The 12290-nt window shown below is 39.3% G+C and overlaps 1 protein-coding gene across 6 annotated transcripts in view; it reads right to left on the minus strand.

Moving 5' to 3' along the window:
• npas3 (neuronal PAS domain protein 3) overlaps positions 1-12290 on the minus strand; it is a 248842-nt gene that overhangs the window by 9980 nt on the left and 226572 nt on the right. For all 6 annotated transcript variants that reach the window (XM_072689401.1, XM_072689400.1, XM_072689399.1 and 3 more), the window contains 3 exons: positions 9669-9787; positions 5227-5420; positions 4396-4502 (listed from right to left, as the gene is read on the minus strand). In XM_072689401.1, coding sequence (XP_072545502.1) covers positions 4396-4502; positions 5227-5420; positions 9669-9787 — 420 coding nt within the window. The remainder of the gene's footprint in view (positions 1-4395; positions 4503-5226; positions 5421-9668; positions 9788-12290) is intronic.

Consider the following 12290-nt stretch of genomic DNA (forward strand, 5'->3'; position numbering starts at 1 on the left):
CTTTTGTTAATTTACGTGTTCCTCCTGTTCCGTGGCTGAGGTGAGGTCAGCTCTGTCACATTACATTTCTGCAGATAGGAAAGAAACATCTGCTCACATCAAACGCTTTGGAGAGGAGCTGATGTTTGCACACCAGTCCAAGCATATCTAGCTCTGTTCGTTCTGTAATAGGAAGTCATGTAAAACATGCACGATGAGTGGTGAACTAAAACACGACGATGTAACATTTAAACTGAGCGAATGCAGGAAATGACAAAGCTTTTTAATCACTGAAGCCAGTGTGACGTACTTGTAATTAACAACCTACAGGTGTGTAAAAAAAGGCCTGGCAATTAAACCTGTAGATGTAAGTCTACACTCTTAAAACAGAAAGGTGCTACAAATGTTTTTTTAAGAAATGCCACAGAACAACCACGTTTTGGTCTGATTGTGAAGAACTAAATTGGTAAAGAACCTTTACATCAGTTGAATCTTCTTCACACACCATGCTCACATCTCTTACAAACATGGTTCTTTATTAGCAATAGCACTTTGTCTGTTTGTTCTATTCAAATAAAGAGGTGCTATATAAATAAAAGATAAGCATTACTGAATATAGTACATTCATCTTTATCACAGGTAGGAGGAATGCCTCTGTCTTTACTGTATCCTTAGTGTAACAGGCAACTTGGTGTGAAGACTTGCTTTAGGTTTCTTCAAAGAAAATTTATGAATGCACATGAAAGAGCAAAAAATTGACCAGTGACATTCATTATGTAATAACTTTGGTTACAACTAGTTTCTAAATGCCCTACAATAAATATTAGATTTGTGAAGCAGTGTCTGTATTCCACACATTTCATCAAACAGAACTCATTAAGGATGTGGGCAGTCTGCTGGTGTGTATGAGTGTGTGTGTCTATGCTGCCCTGCTGAGGCAGAATGGGTCAGAGAGGTTAGTGCAGAGTGACACGTGCTCTCATTTTCCTCACTCCAGCTGATCTGATGGCCTCGCGTGACCTGATGTCACTCTCTGATTGGCAATCAGCAGAACCACGGACTGCACTGAGAATTGCTACCGTTCCTTCAGCATGCACACACAGTCAAAGTGTGATGAGCCTTTGATAGAACAATGATGACGGTGATTATTGCTATTAACTCTGTCAAACTAACCTAAAATGTTTGGTGTGATGTTATATATCTGCAGAGTATGCACAACTGTCAACACTGCAATTAGGGTAGAACAGCCATTGTTTACTTTGACTAAACAGTGAGAACCCAGTCTCTGCAAGAATGTGTTTATAATCCAGACTGTGGAAACATCATTATACTTTTTATAACATACTTTTTCAACTTTATCAATCCAAAGCACCTGCTTACAAAACTCAACTGGCTTTCTTAGGTGTTTTGTAGTAAACATGAAACGTTGAGTTTTGTGACAAAATCACAAGAAAGTTTTGACTCAGCTAACCCTTCCTGCAAGTTCTTGAGGATCAATTAGGGGTTTTGGTTTTACCAGCGTACAAGCAGTTCTCTCTGAGAGATTTTCTTCAACAACTCTGAGCCTTTGCAACGCTTAAGTTTAACTTTTGCACAGGTCCTATTGATGGTTTAGATTTTTTTTTTTTATGTTTTCAAAAACTATCTGTGCGTTAGAATTTAGAAACTGTTGTGTTGTTTTATGTTAACAAAATTCTGTGTTTACTGCTTATCAATAATAAAAAAAATACAAAATGTGTAATTTGACTATGGGTATCAACTTTTGCATGAGACTGTAAATCCTCTTTGTTGACACTTTTGACATGCATGCGTATAAAACCATAGTTGATGCTGGCCTGTTGTAGCATTCAAGTGTACTTTAATTGCATTTTGTAAATGAACAAATAAACACTGAGTTTCTGTGTAAGATGTGTAACACTAAAATGTGAAGTGAAATGCACAAATAGCTTCTCACAGTAGCTTTGTGACTGGTCATTCCCAGTACTCCCACATTTATGGTGATTGCTGCCATTCTAATGTGTAATAGAGGGTTAGACAGGGGTAGCTAGAGGCTTGCAATACTTGGCCTCTTGCTCGCTCCCTCTCTCTCTCTTTCTCACCCACTCTTACTCTCTCATCAATGTAATCCAGGCCGGGGTTCCACTCCTCTCTCCTTTCTCTTTGCTGGATTTCAAATCAAGGCCTAATGGACCCAATCTGGTGGCTTTTTAAGGCAAAAGGACAGTGCAATGCAGCAGTAATTGCGCTCTAATTCAGTTGAACTTGCAATATCTAATCAGACAGCTCCAAATTCTAGCAGCAGCCCCAAGGACACTCGTCTTCCTCCGCAAACACCTAATAAAGTGAGGGATTTATCCCCCCTGCGCCCGCGCCTCAGCCCTCCCTACTTAAATAATGGCAACCTGCCTGCTGCCGAGGCGAGCGAGCATTTACTGTATGAAACGCTACGCTGCTCTCAATGACGCTTTGAATTTCTGCCATTACCGTGGAGAGGAGAGGAGAGCGGAGAAAAAAAGTGCCCTGCCAAAACACACTTAACAGATGATTTAGGATATTCAAAAAGCACGAATGCTCCTCCAGACGGTCAGCGGCCCTCCTGCCGAGAACGATGAAAGCCGAGCGCTCCAAAGGTTGAGGAGCCTTCAAAGAGTTTTCCTGCAGGGTATTTGCCAAGATGAATACTACATGGTGTAAAAGTGTGATCAAAATGCACTGGCAGTATATGGAGAAGTGCAGCTTAACCTAAGAGGAGCGCTGAGAGGCGAGCAGACACACACACACAGCACAGGGTGGGGAATCTGACAGTTTTTCAGTCCTGTTCAGCTCTGAACGACCTGGCCTGCTCTGAGGCCAAATGATGCAAACTACATGAGAAATGTCACATTTTACAACCTACTCTTAGAAGTCTAGAGTTCTTACTGATATTTTGCTATGCTTAACATTTGTTATTGTGTCTCAATTTATTTACATATCTAATTCTATTCATCTAGAGGTAATATAATACAATATTATAAGGACAATATAATGACATGTTATTGTTATCATGGTGAATGTTGCTGTGATAAACTATATGCTTTTTAGAGAATGTAGTGGATAACCAGAACATAAAGACCACTGATCAACTCATTACAAAGCGCATAATTAGTCTTGCTTAATTGGAAGAATTACAGCACATTCTGAATATAACTAATTGAAACAAAGTTTTATGGTTTGGCACTGCTAGATAAGCCATAATGTCCACCCTTAGTCACCCTTAAAAAAGGGTTAAAAACAGTTCTATTAGAGAACATAAAGAATTGAAAAGCTTGTTTTTTTGATTATTTAAATGGTTCTCTATGATGGAAACCTTTCGTATATGGTTCTTCATAGCATTGTTATTGTTATGGGTCAAAGAGCACTTTTTCAGTACTACAAAGTAATATGATGTTATGAGCTACAATCAGATTTAATTTGTACTTTATATCAACACATTCAAACCTAATTGTCCAACCTTTTCTGTTTGTTTCACACAAACAGCACCCATTGCTGACACAGATGTGCAAATGCACATAAACACAGCTTGTCCTGTCCCTGTAGTACTGCCAATAAAATAGGACTCTATGGAATAGATAAACATGAACCTATTGCCACCATGCCTAATGCCAGGTGTGGGTTAGAGGGGTGTAAAGCCTCACAGCATCAAGCTGTGGAGCAATGGAACTGTCAAGGAGTTCAACCAACATCCTGACCTCACTAACACTATTTTCGCAGAATGCAATCAAATCATTACAGAAATGCTCCAACATTTAGTAGAAAACCTTCCCTGAACAGTAGACACGGTTACTCCAGTAAAAGCAGGATAAATCATTTTAAAACAATACTTTTGTCTATATAGTGTATTTATGTAACTTCTAAACAACTTGTTATTATAACCCTGGTTATCAGTGTATTTCAGTGTTGTTATATGCCTTTTTGTGTTCAACATCAAAGCAGCTTTTTTCAAGTGTCTAATATTTTAGTATTTCTTTAAAATAGATCATTAAAATCAATAAAGCAATAAAAGGTGATGGTAATCTTGCTCCTTGTACATACCTATATAGATATACATACAATACATACAATATATAGATATATAGATATTTTCATGTATTACCTAGTGGTTCTGTTATTTTGTGTATAGTCCCTACACATATGCAGCACTGGCTGACCCAAAGAGAGTTTGTTATGCTGATGTGTTATAGTGACTGCACTCTAATAACTCTGCCAGGCTGTGCATGTTTTTTCGAGGTTTTCAGCTGAAGGTGGCTTTGGCCAGTTGCTGTTGTGCTCCACTAGAGAATATAATGACATACATACTGGCTGTGTTTGACTAAACTCAGCATACAACATTTTACAGACGACAGTTAGGTTACAGTTGCGAGGCCCATATGTACTCACAGTCTAAATGGCTATGCCGAATGCCCTCCACATCCTCCGCATGAATGAAATGATAACATCTCTTTCCTATGATATCCACAGGTGTCAGGTCCATATAATCACTAATTCTGTAAGAGAACAATGAGACATGTCAGTGTGTATCTCTTGTGCTTTTACAACCAAGCAGTCAAATACATACTAAATGAATCACGTTTAAACAATCATCAGCAATCATTTCTACGATAAAAGAGTTACACCTTAGCCTGTTCTCAAAAGAAATATCACTTAGTAACATAAAGCATGCTTTTAAATGATGCATGCCCTTGCAGCTGAACTGTAAGTGCGGGAACACCAAAACATATTTGGAGTGGCTTCAGAAAAAGCTGGACTTTAAGAAAGAGAGAGGGTAAGATCGCTATCAAGTGCCATGTTCAAAGAGCCTTTGCCATGATGATAACTGTGCAATGGACTTGGCCTGATGCCATCCCCTCATAAATATGTTAAGTGCAGGGGAGTGGTAAAAAATTCAGCAGACATTGGGGTGACTTTAATCCCAGAGACATAAATAAAACTAATAAAACTAATAAGATATTTCCTTTCAAGCCAGACCAAATTAAGATGTTCTCATTTTGCAGAACAGAAATGGCTTCTCGGAGGTTTTTAAAAGTACAAAGGAAGCCTTTCTGGGTTGATTTTTAAAGGAATGCCAGATGTTGCTTGAGCAAATGTCAAAGTTCTGCACATACATGTGCAAATAATGTATGTGCAATATAAAATGTACAGTGCATGCATGCATGATCAATAAAGTCATTAAACACCAAAAACGCTAGAAAGAAGGAAGATGGCTAGTACCTATTCTCACAGTAGACGATGTTGAGGTCCATGTTGACCCGCGTGACGAACATCTGGCAGTCGATGCGAACCTCGTTAATGGTGGGGGGAGGAAGAGCATGGGCGACCACCACCATGCCCATGATTTGATTGGGCACATTGCGATTGTGCGTTAGAGCCATTCTTATCCTCAGCCTGCCCGTTATGTGGATCACCTTAGGGAAGACAAAGCAGAGGGTCAGTACAGGGTGTTGTGAAACCTACAGTAAAAATGCACTTTTTTTATCATCAGTGAGCAGCTACAGTGGCTAGAGAGTTCAACCATTTGTTTACTGTACTCCATTTTTATTTTTACCATAGCAGTAATACTATGCTCTGCTGCTGTGTTTAATGTGTTGCACCGTGAATAAAGACCAGCCCATATCAGCCTACCAAATGTTATTAAGGTTCTTCATCCAGCTGTGACAACTGAGGAACACAGAGGCACAAAACATTAAGAAGTACAATGAAGTCTACTAATTCTCTATGAAATAATCAAGAGTGCAAAAAAAGCAAAGGAACTAATTACCTTTTCTCTGGCTTTAAAGTTTTACAAAGCTTTAAAGTCTTTGTAGCTTCATTTTGCCCAGAGGAAGAATTGACTAGATCGGCAACCCTGTACTTTTTTTGGATCCATCCATTTTAATCACCCAGGCAAACCCAGGGGGAATTGTTTTGTAGTTTTTGTAACTTCTGACACTGGCTTTTCACTGTTTCACCTCTGAGATGTTATTAGCATCATTCATATAGACAGATTTGGCCCCTGAAGTCACTCAGTGCTGACGCCGCGAGGGCTCTTTGATGCTTTGTGCTCCTCCGTTGGGGGACACGCGAGCCCAGACCCTGGGACTGAGTGACTGCCACTTTAACTAAAAAGAGCCCCTCTCCCAAGCCTGGATTTGGAGCTGCGAGGCTGCTTTAGCACTCACAGAAATCAAAGGCCATCACAAATTAGGGGCCAATTAAAGGAGTTTCTAACTTTCTAGGATACACGTTACAATCAATTAGAATCAAAGCTGAAGAGGCTCCATTTTTTTAATCTGTTTTAAAAGAAAAAAGACGCGATGAGAAAGAAGCGTGATAGTGTGATACTGTGTCATTGCTTTTATGAAACAGATGTATATGTATGCTCTCTCTTAAGTCAAGTGAAAAAATACACCAAAAAACACAGTAAAGATTTAGACTTCAGTTCAGTTCATCTACAGTTTTCTTAGAAGTTGCCATAATACAGTATACTGTGACTGTCATAGTGATATCACCAGATGGCCAACAAGCACTGTTAAATATCTCCAGTAAAGTATAGCACAAGAACAATAAATAAGACATTCAGGCATGCAGTTAGAGCATCATGGCATCCCTGTTACCATGTGTCACTGGTATATAGAGAATGAAGCATTTTCCATATGAATAGATAAAGAACCTTATTAGTGTTTGTCGAAAATGGCATTGCTGGTCACACTTTATTGTAAATCTACAGTCCATGCTGTCAGAAAATAAACCGAAACAATAAAGCAGAAATTTGGAAATTTGGTTCTTTATATATAGCGCATATGATTTTTATTTTAACAAGCTACATAAGAAATGGCCTCTACCTACCTTTCTCTATATGACATCTACAGCAACAACATTTGAATCATGTTACACAGGTAGGCATATATTGAGACTTTTGGCAAAGGACTCTTTTTGGTGCAGCATGGTGTGCTTGTCTGGCCAGATAATTGAACCCTAGTCTGCCATGGGGAAGGTGGTGTTGCTACTGAACTTTCAAAGCATTCTATCTATCTTCATTCTGAACTTTCTAAGAAGGAGCTGGGGACTCCGGGGAGCTGTGAGATGGCATGTGTTTGAGAGAGATTTGGCATTAGATAGCAGCATGTAGCTCATGTTCAGCTGGTCTGCAGTCGTGTGCAGTCAGCGTGGATCAGACAGAGGGATTGGCAGGTACAGACACACTTGACACAGCTGTTGCCAGCCTTCAATAAGACATCACAGCACAATGCCAGTGAAAGAAGATGTCTAATTACAAGCTGATATCAAACCTGCACGCAGCTCCTCATAAACCACAGAGGCAGCCTGTGCCAAACACACACTTCCATAAAACACATATACACATGAACACTCAGCCGCTCAGAAAAAGGAGCTCAACCCCTTCAATAAATAAACATTCAAATGTATTAAAAATATACAAAATGGAAATGATCCTTTCAGAAGCCCAAAGCTAGGGGCATCAAAAAGTTAGTTTGAAAATACAACTTTTGAAGTAATTGCCACAAAGCGAGTGTCGGTGGTGAATTGCTGCAGGAGTGCTCTTGGCAAGAACATCATAAGCCCTGGCAAAACATTAAATATGCTCAGGCTGCTAAATGCAAACTGACGCGGCAAGGGTTCACCACGGCTGCAGTGAGAGGCGGGCGCATAGCATATCTCAATTTAATACAAGCCAACATAACAAAGGGATCAATTTTTATAATTCATGGTTCAGCACACAATGCACTCTCCCCCCTCTCTCCCTCTCTTTTTCCTCTCTCTGTCTATCTCTCTCTCTCTCCCCCTTTCTCTTTTCCCCCCGCTGGTGAATATAGAAGAGGTATACATAAGAAATAAGATTCATCTGTTCCTAGGGATTCTCTGGAGTGCTTTTGAAATGTGATACAGCACAAATAATGACGGAGAGCTTTTACATGAGTGCATTAAATGAGATAGGGGGCCGAGATGTGCTGAAAAAAAGATGGGCTTAAGCTGGAGAAGAATTCACTTTGATTTGACCTCCAGAGTGAAGGGAGGATATAAGCAGCCATGATGCGTGGCATGCCTCGCCTCGACGCCTATCGCTGGCAACGAGTATGCAAAATTCATACCTTTGTATTATGTAACAACACAAGTGTTGACTTAATTCAAAGTAAATGTAATAAGAGGTGTCCTTGTCTGGCCAGTAACGTATGCATGTGTGCATGTGTGAATATTTATGCAATGTGCTAGCGCTGCTCCCTTACTTCATGCTTATTTGCATCAAATCTGCGTCCAGACGAATGCAGGAGACAAAGTAAGGGGGGGGGGGGGGGGGGGTTTAGCTGCCTTTCTCTCTCACACAACCCCGTCCTGTTTAAATGTATTAACTAGTCTGAGTTGAGCAAGTGCTGCCCTGTCATCAGTGAGTAAATTTAGATGTGTATTATTACTTATTCTGGAGTTGTTTGGGTGTTACAACAGGACAGTGAATGCAGAATGAATAATATAGGCTAATATTAAGCTTGTGGGAGTGGCCATCTCACAATCCTGACTCCAATCCTACTGGAAATATGTTGGCTGGGTCTGAGTTGAGGGAAATCTATTTTATAAATTTCTAGTGTAGCGGATGCATTGAGTGCATGCGAGACTGTCAGATAACACGTTAGCCTAGGAGTTAACCTAAGAGCCTCACAAACTCCCGACATGCTTCCTGCTTCCCTGAAGCTTCATAACCAAGCCATTTCTCTGGGTAAGGATGTTCTGCTGTTTGTTTCCCCTCTACAAAAGAATAAGAGCAACATGTGTATGTGTGGGTGGGTGTTTCAAATGTAGCACTTACAACCACAGATGCAAGTTCTCTTTTTTGGAAGACAGCGGATAGTTATATAGTGCCCCACAACACTTCAGTGTTCACTGAAATTCTCTTTTTCCAATTATTGTGACACCCTTTAACTGAGCAGACTCTACTGTTCTATTATTTATGATTCCTGTGGTCTGTATCAACTGATTCACTGTCACACCGGAAGTTCTATACAAAATAAAGATGGCCATCCCCTAACACATTTGAAGTTCAATACAAAATAAAGATGGCCATTCACCTTATTTTAATGGAAAATAAGGTGAATATCATCACCAATCAATAACTTTATCAGCAAATTATAATTTAATGTAGGAAAAAGAGAGATTTATTTTATTCAGATCATTTATATTAGCCCATTCATTATGAATGTCCATGCAATGCAAAAGGCAGCTTCTATGTTAGAATGATGCAGAAAAATAAAAACATTCAGAAGCTTCAGTGGGTACTACTGAAACTGAGGCTGTTTAATTTGTGTTGAACGTACAAAAACCCAGCAGAAATCAATTAGTGTTTCCTGATACAAAATAAGGGCTAAAAAAGGAAATGAATGATTCTCAGTAGCGAGGCAGCTTCTAATTTGTATCCCCAATGATATTTCCAAACTCCTTCTAGTCTGTAGGCTACAATCAGAGACATGCCAGTGTAAAATCCATCAATGTATCCTAAAATGGCTTTAATCAAATAAGGCAAAGAAGCTGTCGGCACGGCGAACATAATATATGCAGCCAAATGGCAGCTACACAGTGTATTAGCACACACAAGGGAGTGGTGATTGAGTGGAGGGAGATTTAGCTGCTCGAATGAAGATGTGGGGGGCCGCAGGACTCAGTGTTACCTTGTAGCCGGAGGACTTGATGTGAACGCCTCTCTTGGTCAGCGTGGACTTCATTCGGATGAAGAAGGAGCGTTCCAGAGAGTTATCTGGAGAGAGGTGGCTGGGACTGCTAGACTCCACTGCAGGAGCAAACACAACAGGAGAGAGAAAAAAAAAATCCAATTACTTTACATTACTTGTCCAATACTGTACTGTGCAGTTAAGCTCCAGAGAGAAGAAGATATTAAACAGCTCTGGTGGGTACGATGGTTTGTAATAAGTTCTCATTGAGTTTCTATCACCTGGAGGTACACGTTTAATGGAAGAGCACAACTTGATGAGGTAAAAAAACACCATGTCAATAAAAGTTTGACAATGTTTTAATTATGTTTTCTAATAGCAACAACCATTGCCTGCTCCTGTGCGATAATTGCTTTAAACTCTTCATGGAGAGCCAACAGCAGATACTGCTGAACAAATACATTTCACCAAGCTTGGCGGACATATTTATCTGGCATATAATGAGCAAATTAAAAAAAGGGAATGGACTGGCCTTCAGATAATAGCAGTTAGCAGTTTATTTTCAACACATACACACATACAAAATATTTAAACCAAATATTTTCTCATGTTGGTTGACACATGCTAATAGAACAGAACAGCTTTATGCTGAGAAAAGAAGAGAAGAAATGTTTGCTTTGGCTTACAAGTCATGTCATTAGCAACAGAGCAAAAGTTGACGGTACAAACCTTACTTAAACGTCTGATTAAAGCAATTATCTGCACATTTGAACCTGATTTGATTGGTTAATAGGTTAAGATTAAGGCTAGCAGTGTTCATTCAGAGACTCCATCTCAGACAGCTAGAGACTGAAGAGGCAGGAACATCAGTGTTTGGACAGAATGAGGAGATGAGTGAAACTGTATTACTGAGGGAACTTCAGCGCAATCCAGTTCTCCACTGCACTGTATATGACAGGACTGTAGACCACAGTGACATTGCTTTAGAACTAAAGACAATGACAGAGAGGAGGAGTGCAGTCTCTCCCTCTCCCCCTCTCTCTCTTTCTCTCATTCACACACTCTTTCTCTCTGTCTGTCTTTCTGAGGACGTGAATTAAATGTCATTTAAAATCTAACTAGTCCTTTATCACTCTGGGGAAAAGGCAGAGCCATGTTATATTTAGTCATTTCATTTCTTCTGATTAAATATGAATTACTATGAAATTTTTCTCATCATCTAACACAGCAGAATACGCCAACAGCTTTTTAATACACTATATAAGCACAAACTTCAGCTCTGAGAGTTTAATTCGCCTCTCTAATCCAATCACATCAACCTTATTTCTCTTATCACAGATTCCCATTTTGAATTAAATGAGCTCATTAGTTTTAATCAAAGGCAGAGAGATCAAAACTTACACTTAAATGCTTTAGATCAGAGCTGTCAGTCAAGCGTAGAGTTCTATTTTACTAAAACACAAGATCAGAAGCCCTTAGAACTCTGCATTTTCATTAGACATGAGGCAGGCTTAAAGACACAGCATTCTTTTTTTACACTGTGTGAAACAGCGAGGTCATTTACAGCATGCCCTCTACCAACTCTCACTGCAGGTGATGGCTGGAATATCAATTATACACTGAAATACTTTTTTTATTTTTTTATGAAAGCGACTCATATCCATTGGTGGAACTGGGACAGAACGTGTCGGAACACTGTTCTGCTAGTCAGGGAATGATGAAATGGTGTTTCAGTTCATGAAGCTAATGAATTGTTTATATATGTGAAAAATACCCATATCCATAAGTGTGTACATGAAATCCAGCCTACTTCTTGTGCAGCCAATGGAAAATCATGGTGCTGCTGGGTCTGCCCTACCCAGTTTCCATGGTAGCGCATTCTGCTGCAGTCTATCAGTGAGCAGTATGTTTGTAAAGTACAGTGAAAACATCCCAGAATCTCTCTAATCTGTAATAAAAGCAACTGTTCACTTTGTAATTTCCTCAAACTTTTATTATTAATAGAATTTATAGTCTGCATCATTTGATTCCTATCAATAGATGATTCATGTGGTCACTGTTGAAACTTTCTGTCATGAGCTCATTCAATGGTTATGATAAATTAGCATATTAGCTATTGGGAGCGAGGTAGATATCTCAATTATTGGTTTCACAATGCATTCAATGCCATTTTCAGCAACTGTTGCTTTCTTGTGAAATAAGGTGGGAGTAAGCTTCACACACACAAGCACACACAAGACGTTTCAGTGCTACACAATAACTAATTCATGGCATTATTCATCATTAGAGGAAGAGAGCTTTGTGTTTTTATTGTGATTTTGTTTTGTGTAATATATCCCAAAATATTTTTAAATTTAAAAAAAAAAACCTGGCTATATTATATGTTGTTCAGTTTAATTCAGCTTTTTTATCATTATACTAATACATGATTATGTCCTAATGATTCTAAATGGGAAAGTGGAAGAACATACATTGTATCATCTCAGTAAGTTGAGGCTGGTAACTAACCATTAACCAAGACCAAGACCTTAAAGGAGAATAACAGTATAAAATAGAGTAACACAGACTGAAAAGGGTAGGTAAAGTGCAATATTGCAAAGAAGAGCAGGAGACAGGGAGAAT

This window comes from Salminus brasiliensis, chromosome 10 (genome assembly GCF_030463535.1).
Source record: "Salminus brasiliensis chromosome 10, fSalBra1.hap2, whole genome shotgun sequence".
Taxonomy (NCBI): Eukaryota; Metazoa; Chordata; class Actinopteri; order Characiformes; family Bryconidae; genus Salminus; species Salminus brasiliensis.